At 46.2% G+C, this 11,693-nt stretch overlaps 1 protein-coding gene across 1 annotated transcript in view; it reads right to left on the bottom strand.

The window, feature by feature from the left end:
* AHCTF1 (AT-hook containing transcription factor 1) overlaps positions 1-5,424 on the bottom strand; it is a 46,919-nt gene extending 41,495 nt beyond the window's left edge. Inside the window, exons 1-2 of the mRNA XM_027899166.1 lie at positions 5,351-5,424; positions 98-228 (exon numbers count right to left, since the gene is read on the bottom strand). Of these exons, the coding sequence (XP_027754967.1) occupies positions 98-222 (125 nt within the window). The 5' untranslated portion in view covers positions 223-228; positions 5,351-5,424. The remainder of the gene's footprint in view (positions 1-97; positions 229-5,350) is intronic.
* Between the last annotated feature and the right edge of the window lie 6,269 nt (positions 5,425-11,693).

Below are 11,693 nucleotides of genomic sequence, written 5' to 3'. Positions count from 1 at the left end.
AGAACTTGATGCATTTTAACAGAACCAACCTGGTGCTATGACCCTGGGCTTAAGGCAGTAGCAACTTTAAACCAAGACCAAATTCAAAGGAAAATGCTCACCTCCAGAAAACTTCCCACACAGCACAGAGTCTAGGGTGATCTCATCTTCCCCAAGTGCCTCAACAGTCACCTCTGGGAACTGCAGCAGACTGCTCGTTACCTGAGCTGTTAGGTCTCGCATTCTTCACTGAAAATAAAGAAAAAATAAAAGGTAAAATGAGTTTCATGTCAGCTATAAATATTTTTGAGAATGACCAAGTTTCATCAGTATGTAGTGAAAAATCTCCTATACCTCACCTGTAGCTCTTTTGTTAAAAAAAAAAAAAAAAAGGGAATTTATGGCAATTTTTCTTCTCACAGCAGAGCAACAGGAGAAAACTTGTTTTTTCTGATGCTGATGAGATCAGCAACAAAAAGTGGCACAGAGGTATGGACAGTATAAAAAACAGGGAAGAAAACAACACATCAAGTTCAAGTCTACTCACACAGGTTAGCAAGATGTGATTTCAGAAAAATTATGTATTAAAAAATGTCTCAGCAAGAGGTATAACTTTCCATTTGTCCTCTCCCTTGATTTAGTACTTTAATACTTTTTGTCAATTGTCTTTTAGTAGAAATCACACATCATTTATGTCCTTGTTCACTTGCTGCGTGTTTATTTTGGACATCTAGGAATGCAAAGTTCTTCATTCTCATCAAATTCTTCCAGAAAATGTACTGCTGATATTTCCAAGCAATACTGACTTCCATAGCTCATGAATTAGAGAGTACTTTTCCATACACTCAGGAGGTAAACATAACATAGCATTTCAAAACACTGGGGTTTTTCTGTACTGAAGTCCCCATTTTCCTTATTCCTGTCCCTTCCTTCCAATTGCCTTTCTTTACCACATCTCTGCAGTACTTGACAAAAATTTCTAGGTCTCTTATAGCTTCACATCTCTGCAGGTGCCCCACAAGAGTTCGTTTCAGTACGTCAAGACAGATTTTTTTTGTGGAAAACCTGAAGAGCTGAACTGACTTACAGGATTAAACAGGTGGCTAAACATGAAACATTTCATACACACTACTTTAAGTAATTGTGTTTTGAAAGTTGTCTGGGTTATGGTAAAGGCCTCTGGAAGACAAGACAGATTCAATTATCTTGTTCAAACAGCACTGCTTTCTTCATACCATCTCGAGATATTACACACAGGTCACTGTGCCTGGGTTGTGCTCCTGTATCTGCTGCCGGCGAGACAACAACGAGCACGGGAAGCCCAGGAAGGGTAACTCAGGTCCTGCTCTAAGCACAAGTCAACATTTTAAGAATGATGTTGCTGATGGCAAAGCCACTATTGCAGGACGCTGCTGCAGCCAGGCCTGACCGCTCTGCCAGCATTCACTACTAGCACAGAGCAAGTTCCAAATGGGACAACTTATTTGCAGTAGTTTTGCTGGATTTCCTTTTGGGTACTTGCCATCAGTTCCAAGTGACAACTTCTGCACTGCATCCAGCGCCTCCAGAGAGTAGAGACCCACAATTTCACCAGCATTCTGACTGACTTTAACTGTAAGGACTTAATGGATATGTTTTAGGAGTGACCCCTAACACCAAAGACTAAGGGAGGTGCATCTAGTAGGTGAATAGCATCTCCAAAATGTTTCTGTGTGTGCCCATTGCCTTTGAGGCTGTCACTGGGCACCACTGGAATGTTCCTGGTTCCATCTGCTTTACACCCTCCCTTCAGGTATTGAAATGAATTGATGAGATCCCCCCTGAGCCTTCTCTTCTCCAGGCTGAGTGGTTCCAGCCTCTCCTCAGAGAAGAGGTGCTCCAATCCCCTCTAACCACCTCTGTGGCCCTTTGCTGCACTCTTTCCACTACCTTCATCTCTCTATTACACTGTGGAGCCCACACCTGGACACAGCATTCCAGCTGTAGCCTCACCAGTGCTGGACTAGAGCAACGATCACCTCCCTCCACCTCCTGGCAGTGCTCCTCCTCACACAGCTCAGGAGACCATCAGCCCTCTTTGCTGCAGGGACAGCAAAGTGCTGGCTCACCATCACTGGGGGGCCACCAGGACTTCCACGGCCTTTTCTGCCAAGCTCTTTCCAGTTGGGCAGCCCCCAGCACATATTGGTGCCTGGGGTTGTTCCTCCCCCGGTGCAGGACTTTGCACTTCCCCTTGTTGAACTGCAGGAGGTTCCTGTCAGTCTATTTCTCCAGCCTGACAGAGTCCCTCTGGGTGCCAGCAAGACCCACTGGTGTATGACCACTCTTTCCAGTTTTGTATCATCAACCAACTTATGAAGTGTACACTCTGCCCCGTTGTCCAAATAATTAATGAAAGCACTGAACAATCACCCTGAACCTGCCCTGAGTTGCCTATTTTAAAATTCAATTGGTCAATCCTGCTTTAATGGAGAACACTGACTCTGAAAACAAATATTAAGGAGTTTTAGAAAAGAGGCCAAAATTTCAAAATTATTGTAATGAATTAAAAAAAATTTTTGCATAAATAAGCATAGAGATGCCTGTGTGGTAAGAATGTTATGATTATTAATACAATATATCACAGTAATAGCAAGATAATTTTAAGAAAAGAGTGGACAAATATCTTCCAGTAGGGCAGGCAGTAGCATGCAAGGGAACTTCTCAGCTGCGTGCTCCCCATGAGTCACCCTGAGAGACCCTTCCTGGGCCACTGCTACTTGCCAAGAGCGTAGTACCTTGTTTGGCCAAACTGGTAATCGAATTTAAAGATATTCTATTATGGAGACGAGTTTAAAGCAAACCGCTCACCACCTCAAACTTCCCACTAACTCAGAGAGAATTCCTCTCTGATGGATAGCTCATACTTTGACACAGTGTAGTCCTGTCCACAGTCCAAATCAAACATGCTTATCAGTCCAAGCACACCAGTGAGAACTGTCAAATAAGCAACACTCCAACACCTGGACCATTCATGTAACAAATGAATGTTTGCTCTCAAGTTCAGGCCAGTGCAGGTTTCCTCCAGTAAGCCAATGAGCGTTTTAAACAATTCCTTTATTCCAGAAACCTGGCTTGGCCATATGGAACAAGGATGAGAAACGTAATAATAAATTATGAACAATATATAGCGATATGTCTATTAGGATGTTTTACTTGCATCATTCTGCTTAGTTAAATCACAGATTACTGGGAAATCAAAACAGAGAGAAAATAGTTAGAGCTAGAAGCCTCTTCTTTAAGAGATATATCTAACAGCAACTGCATTTCTGCTCTCTTTGAAAAAAATTACTACAATCACATTCCTATTTCTGTTAGAAATTAGATTAGGATGAAATGCCACAGGCTTACTCCCATTCTTCAGGAACAAACCAGAATCCAACCTCCCAGCGGTATCCTACAGCAAAGCGGTGTGTGTGCAAGTTGCCAAAATGACCATTCTTCTTCACCCTAGGTACTTTCAAACATCATGAACTATTTCCAAAGAAAGGCTGTGATAGATTTTTGGATTAAAAAGCTCCAGGGGAAAAAAAAAAAAAAAAGAGAGAAAAAGAGAAATTGCATGTTCAAGCACAATCATATACGGCCAAATCAGAGTTCTAAAATGTCACTTTTGACTGATGGTAGTACATGAAAATCAGTTTCACAGGCCAACAATGTTATGGGCTTACTAAAGAAAAAGCTAAAAATATGGTCAGTCACAGCTGAAGACATGATTTCACAGGACATGTTGACCTCACTAACACCAAAAGAGAGGCCTTGCTGCCATCTCTCATCTCTCTATCTGCTCCTTTGTTTTCCTACTGTATTACAGAAGACATTTCCAGCATACCGCACCGATATTCCATCACACCACTCATGCTTTCAGCACAAATTCCAGAATCACAACAAAGAGAAAGACCTGCCAGAATCACGGGAGGTCATCTGTTCCAATCTCCCTGCTCAAGCAGGGTCACCTAGAGCAGGCTGCCCAGCAGCGTATCCAGATAGATTTGGAATATCTAATTTCCAAATAGGATTTTACAACCAGCAATCTGACAAGCTCAACTGCACAAACATTTGTATCCCATTCAACAGGCCCTGGTGTTTGGTGACTCTCTCTTACCAATTTGAGGATTCCATTCTCTCATTCACACAAGTAAAACAAAGTCACACCACCAAAGGCCTGTCACCACTCTTTCTCTAAAACTATATCCAACACCTTACTAGCCAGAAGACACTGAATTAACAGAAGGCTGATCGTGCTAATTGCGCTGACTTGAAAAAGCCAACCCAGACATATCGACCAGGAAGGAGAGTTGAGACAGCACATGAATGAGGAGCTGTCCTCCGCAGCACAGGATCCAGAGCTGTGCCCAAACGCTGGGACAGCTGCCAGCCAAGGCTGACACCGTCACCCACACCGACCGGCCCCGCAAAAGCACCTGAACGGCCACGCTTGGCCCTACACCCCACACCGAGTGCAGCATTCCCGACACAATCAAGTCCCCAAAACTCTCCTGATTTCCCCTGACGTGATCAAGAAGCAATTGTTAAACCTAAAAGACTGACCCCGACCTTTCTACCGGCAGAAGCTCCAGACCTGGAGTCACGCTTTAGTACGGAAGACGCTGAGCACTTTCGTTTAAGCCAGCAACTTTGCTGTACGATGCTTTGCTTCATGCAAAGAGACCCCCACAAATCGCACTGGATTCCCGTGAAGCTGTGCCCTCCCCATTACACTCATCCCTCGTCCCGCAGTCGCCGCTCCGCGCACAGAGAGCATTTCCCGCCTCCTCATGGAATACACGTCGGGGGGGGCGGGTGGGGGGAGGGAAGGTGGAATTAAAAGAAAAGAAAACCCCTCCAAGAACGTGACCGAAGGAGCGAGAGCAGCGGGCGTGCGCAGCTGACCGGGCAAGAGGCAAAGCTCCCGCCGGCAGCCGCCGCATCCCCCACGCCCCCCAGCCCGGCAGAGCTCCCGGCCGCGGAGCCTCCCTCCCATGTGCGCTGCCCAGGCCGCGCCGCCCGGGCCTGCCCCGCCGCCGGGAGCCGGCACATGTGCGGCGGGCAGGGCGCCGCAGCCCGGGGGTCACTTACATAAGGGACGGGCGGGCCCGAGGCCCCCGCGGGCCCGCGCTGCGCCAGCGGCGGTGCCGGCCTGGGCCGCTCGGGAGCGCCCGGTACCGGCTGGGACGGGCGAGAGGGAAGAAAGGGACGAACGAAAGCGAGCGGGCGGGGGGGCGGGGGTCGCCGCCGCCACCGCCTCCTCCTGCCCGCGCCGCTTCCCTAGCGCAGCGCAGCCCATCCCAGCGCGGCGCAGCCCATCCCACCCCGCTGTCCCGGTACGTGCCGGCGGTGGCGGCCGCATCTCCCGCTCCCGCAGCGCCCACAACGGCCCGGCCCGGCCCGGCCCGCGCGCCCCCGCACCCACCTCGCTCGCTCACCCGCCGCGCGGGGGGCGGGACGGGACGGGGAGCAGGGGGGGGAAGAGGAAGGAGATCTCGCGAGAGCCGCCGCGAGCCTCCGCGGGAATTTTCAAATACGCGGGGCACGGCCTCGGGCCGCGGTGGCTGCCGCCTTCGGACTACGAGTCCCGGCGTGCCGAGCGCCAGCCGCTTCCGCTCTCGTCCCCGCCTCCGCCTGGGCTCGCTTCCCGCGGGGCACGCCGGGATCTGTAGTTCCTGGGCCGGCAGAACCACGCGCCCTGCGGAGCCTATTCCCAGCCCACGGCCCCTCACCTCGTGGGGAAGGGTCTGCTCCCCCGCCCCGCCAACGGGGAAGCTGCCGTGGCCGGCACATGGCAACCCTTGCCTATCTGTGTCCCTCTCGTTGCAGGAGCTGCTTACTCTATTCTCCCCGTTACCCACCCCCTCTCCTCCCCCATCTCCCCCGGTCTATGTGGATTTCATAGGATCACAGGATGGTTTGGGTTGGAAGGAACCTTAAAGATCGTCCAGTTCCACTCCCCCTGCTGTCAGGGGACAGGGACAGCTTCCACAAGACCTGGCTGTTCAATGCCCCTTCCGACCTGACCTTAAAAACTTCCAGGGACGAGGCATCCACAACTTCTCGGGGCAACCTGTGCCAGTGCCTCACCACCTACAACAGCAGAGAACTTCCTCCTAGTATCTAAGCTAAATCTATTAGTTTGGATCCATTCCCCTTTGTCCTGTCACTACATGCAAAAAGCCCTTCTCTGTCTTTCGTGTAGGCTCCATTGAGGTACTGAAAAGCTGCAATTAGGTCACCTATTTAAAGGGATTTAAAAGGGGTAGGCTATTAACTACAGTTTTCCTCTTTTAATAACAAAGTATATATAAAAACCCAACACAGTTCACATAAAATTAAGGTTATACTATTAGTCACTGAAAGAAGAAAAAGTAAGTATTAAGTCAAAAATGCAAGTCTAATGCTATTCCTTTCAGTTTGTATATTATAAAGTGTTCGAAACATTCTTTGACATTAAAAAAAATGTAAACATTTTCAGGTATTAATAAACAAATTGATCTAGTGGAAGGTATCCATGCCTGTGGCAGGGGGGTTGGAACTAAGTGATCTTTAAGGTCCCTTCCAACCCAAACCATTCTATGATTCTGTGAAATCTGCAAGGCTTCCAAGAAGCGGCGTCACCATCAAAGAAGCGACAAAAGCATTCAGTTTCTCCCAGCGTTCATTATCTCCAAATTACAACCGTGCCTCTTAATGTTGTCTGACTTTTTTTTTGTATTATTACACAAATGTTTGTTGTGACTTGGTGGCTGCTGTTGCCGTTTTAGATCCACTAATTTGGAGCATACAAGAGCATGGATGAGGAACCCACTACACCAGGCAGTTGCTCCTGCCCTAAGGGGGCAGTTGTGCACACAATCACGAGGTGTCAGTGAGGCAGCATTACCTGCATGGAAAGAGACCGAACCCTGGTCACCAGCTGATGGGTGATGTCAGAGCTGACTCTGTTACGCATGAGGGGCTGTGCATGGGGCAGACAGATCTGGGTTGGGCTACGGAGGGTCTTGAAAGTGAGGACAAGCATCTCTCATGTGATGTGACAGGGAGCTAAGGGAGGAATGCGAATACAGGCACGGCAGCACAGGAGGACCAGCTAGACATGTATCCTTTGCCAAGACATTTAAAGTGATTATGTGCAGGACAGGGCTGCATTTATTAAGGGCAGGACAAGTGCTTTGGCAGTAAGCACAATTCAAAGTGGCAATTCAGTGTGGATGGCAGCCTTAGCTCCATGGATGGAGACAGAAAAGCTTCGTGTCAGGAAGTATTTAGAGAACAATCCCTACAAGGCTCAGGCTTGACCTGAATAAGTGCACAGGAAGAAATCTGAACCAAAGATATCCCCCAAATTGTAGGCATATGTGATCATTGGCCAAAAGAGCAGCTGAGGAGCAGCAGGATGAAGTGGGCTGGTTTAGCCAAGCTTGAGCTTGAACTGACAAGCAAGACATATATGAGCAGGCATCGGGGAGGTGGGCAAGGATGTCTTTCAAAAGAAGGTCTGCAACTCATCTTGCCCAATTTTAAGTGCCTATGATACCAGTCATGAGCATCAGAGCCACTCAGATGGACTTCCTTTTTAGGTGGGAAAGGAAACAGGTTTTTTCCTGGGTGCCATTCATCTGGCTGGCTTTAGATACCTCCTATAGAATTAGCTGTACTCCCCTGCATCCTGTGGTGAAGACCATGATGGCAGGCTATCGTCCTGCTTCCCATGGAGCTCCATGGGGGTGCATAAGGATGCTCGAAAGAAGGTTATGACCCTGTGGAAGCCCACACTGGAGCAGGCTACTGTCAGGACCTGTGGATCCATGGAGAGAGGAGCCCATGCTAGAGCAGTTTTGCTGGCAGGACTTGTCACCCCATGGGGGACCCATGTTGGAGAAACCTGTTCCTGAAGGACTGCACCCCATGGAAAGGGACCTATGCTGGAGCAGTTTGTGAAGAACTGCAGCCCCTGGAAAGGATTCACACTGTTCATGGAGGACTGTCTCCTGTGGGAGGGGCTCCAGGCTGGAGCAGGGGAACAGTGTGAGGAGTACTGTCCTTGAGGAAAAAGGAACAGCAGAGACCACGTGTGATGAACCGGCTGCAACCCCCTTCCCCATCCCTCTGTGCTACAGGGAGGGGAGGAGGTAGAGAAGATCAGGAGTGAAGCTGAACCCAGGACAAAGAGAGGGATGGGGGTAAGGTGTTTTAAGATTTTGCTTTTATTTCTCATTATCATACTCTGATGTAATTTTAAATAAATTAAATTCCTTTTCCCCAAGTCAAGTCTGTTTTGCCCATGACAGGAATCAGTGAGTGATCTCTCCTTGTCCTTATCTTGACCCGTGAGGTTTTCACTATGGTTTTTCTTCCCTGTCCAGCTGAGGAAGGGTGTGATGGAGCCCTTGGTGGTTTGTAAACAATACAGATGTTAACAGATGCATTTATTGAAATGATAAAGAGCCAGAGAAAGGTGAGCAATGAAAGAAGTGAAATGAGAGTGCGGCAATTAAGAAGATGAGAGAAAGTGGAACCAAGACCAAGAAAAGGAACAGGAGGACAAAACCAAAGAAGAGAGCTCTGTTCCTGTGGCACCAGCAAAGCCTTAGAGATAGATTAAGTGGAAGTGGATGTGAGTACAAAGTCTAAACACTGGAAGAAAGCGATGACTTCCTGTGCAAATAGAGAAGGAAGCAGGAAGGAAGATGAAGTGAAGAGCGAAGATGCTGCAGCTGAAATTGTACGCAAAGTGTATGCAAATTGAAAATGTTCAGCTAAGCTGGAAAAATCAGGCTGCTTGGTGTACAAATGTCACCAGGTTTCATGCAGTTAAGATTGTTGAAAACCTGAGAGACAAGGTGTATTAGGAAGCTAATGCTCTTACTTAGCTGAGTTAATGATTGCCAAATCTAATTGTTAAGGCTGGAGTCACAGCTGCAGCAGCACAGCAGCTCTGAAATGGGGCCCCTGAGATTCTGGTACCAAGTTAGCTGGTCACTGCCTGCTGCTGTGCAGCTGAGGATGCCTGGGCACTGGATGCTGATGCACCCCATGGGAGGTAGCTGGCCTTGGCAATACCCCTCCCTGTAGGACTGGGGTGCAAGGAAGGTCTCCAGCACCGCTGCCTTCCCCACTGAGGCAGACCCTCTCCTCTGGGAAAGGTGGGATGAGAACCCAGAAGCAATTCTTGAATTATAGAGAGCTGAGAGTGGGGTTCAGGTTCCCCAGTGGCGTCCTGGGCAGCACAACCTTTCTTCCAAGTCAGTAAGTCGATATCTAATTAGAGGTGAGACTCACTAACATGGTCTGCTGCTTTGTGCTGCCCTGGCACTGCAGTGCAGCTGGTGCTCCTTTGTACTCAGTCTGCATCCACTTTTGCCTCTGTGTTGTATTAGAGTATCTCTGATTCTGACTCAGAAATTTAAAATGGAAAGTGTTGCGTGTTTGCTAATGTTTTTTTCAGATCATTGTGAAGAACATATAGTAGTACCCTCTACAAGCACTTCTTAGTTGGTACTCATGGTCTGACATTTTTGGTAAGCTGTACCAAAAGCAAGCAAATCATCAGATGAAGAAACCCCTGTGTTAAAATGAAGTTTATACTGTCATCATGTATCAGGGATGTAAAGGTGAAGCAAAGAAAATGCTGCACTAGTGTAATGATCATTTTCAAGCATAGGAATTGTTTACAGAGACAGGATGCTCAGTGATGTGATTATACTTATCCAAATATGTAATTACAAGGGCACAATTTTAAAAACAAGAATTAAATACTACCTTTCAGTAATTACATGGGAGGAATCTATTTGAAAAATGTATGTGGTGTCTTGAAAGCAAAATATTAAAAAAAAAAAGCCTCAGACACTATAGACAGGAGTTTGCGATCTTTGAGAGGTTTCATTGTGAATTGTTTCATCTGAGAATTTTGTGGGTTTTAAAACTCTCATCTTAATTTAATTTTATGGATTTAGAATGTCTGGTTATGAGACACTAGCAATTAATTTTATACATTTTTTACTCTTAAGTAGTTTGTAAGTATTCTCAGCCTTTAATTCTACTATATATTTCATTGGGAATAAATATTTTTTATTTTTCCTTTAAAATTGATTAATTGATTTTTTTTCCCTTAAAATTTTCCTTTTAAAATTGTAGGGCATTGATAATACTATACATTAAAAACATTAATTAGTGCTTTTCAATATCAAAACCGAAGTATTTAGAAACTTAATGAACCAAAAATAATATAACGGGATCTCTTCTATTCTCCACTTGAGCGGCAATAATTTAATATAAAGAGAGGCACTCCAGAATTCCCCAGAGAAAGAGAAAATTAAATGGTGGTTGAAACTGCAGTTGCTGAAGAGTCATGCAGCCATAAGAAAAAAGAGGGACAGAGGTGTCCACATTTCAGTTTAAACAGAAAAAGAGGGACTTTAGGAGACCTTGAAAACTGCATTTTTGAGTAGCACACTGTATGATCTCTTATTTATTTCATCTGTAGAAAATGTTACAGCTTGATTGTCAGAGCTACTCCCAGCTGCATTTTATGCATTACAGCTTATATATTACTAAGTTGGGATTTTTTTTTTAATTTTTTTTTCCGTTCTGTTTTTTCTTCTTTGCTTTTGTTGTTGTTGTTTTTGTGGTTTTTTTCCATTGTGGTAACCTGAAGCCTAGACATCTTCCTCTGGCAGGTTGAAAACATGACTTTTCTTCCCTTAAAATCAAGTTGGCACAGGAAGGTGCTTTCTGGGTCTGATCCTCTGTCACCCCTCTGCTGTGTGTAGCAATGGGGGAAGTACTGTGGCTAACAGGTTTGGTGTGAGCTGTGACACTGAGAAGACCTATCCTTGATCAAACACTTACATGCGTTCCTAACTGAGCAGCAGAGAGAAGACAAACACTGGGTCTGGCTTCAGGGAAGTGGGAACCTCTGGGTAATATTTGTAACTTGACTAATGCCATACAGGCTTTTAATTTTGTAATTTATGGATACCATGTAATTTATTAAAATCTGCAAAAAACAGTCACTTAGAAGGGAGGAAATGAGGGATTTCAAATATTTTACATTGCCCACATAAGCAGGTTTTCTTTCCTCAAGTCGATGCATTTCTTCACAGTGCAAAAACTTTCATATTAACCCAAAATTAATATGGTTCTGTCAAATAGCAAGGCTGAGCAGGAGTGCAGATGTACCTTCAAGGGAGGCAATTGCTTCTAGAAACAAATTGGTTGTTATGACAGGAGTTATCTCATCTAACTTCAGCGGTATGAAACATGAGTATCTAGTTTAAGTGTGTCCAATAGACTTCTTCTTCAGCTGTGCTGACTGATTCATAAGTCAGATTTCCCTCACAGCCCTGCAGTGCACTGGATCCCACCCTGTCCCACCTCTGGCACCACTGCCAATAAATGAAAGAAGACCTCTTGACTCCCTTTGTAGCTGAAGGAAAGTGTACGCACTTTAGGAGTTCTCGTTTGCCCTGTTGCAAGAGAGACAACTGGGTAGGTCAGCCCCTTTGCGGTGTGTGATTCCCCTTCTAACATTAGAGGGAACCTAGAGAAACGACAAGGAAAGGTTGATTCACTTTTACATAGCCACCTGTGGTGGGAGGAATCACTCTGTTCATCCAGAGTTAGGAAGAGGCTGCTGGTACACTTTGCTTAGTGCATAGCCAATTAAATTCCCTTAAAAT

The sequence above is a fragment of the Empidonax traillii genome, unplaced genomic scaffold (assembly GCF_003031625.1).
Source record: "Empidonax traillii isolate 1590-97213 ecotype Southwest subspecies unplaced genomic scaffold, ASM303162v1 scaffold648:size464035, whole genome shotgun sequence".
Classification (NCBI taxonomy): Eukaryota; Metazoa; Chordata; class Aves; order Passeriformes; family Tyrannidae; genus Empidonax; species Empidonax traillii.
The sequence above is the reverse complement of the archived record's forward strand: the minus strand, read 5'-3'. Positions and strand labels throughout refer to the sequence as shown.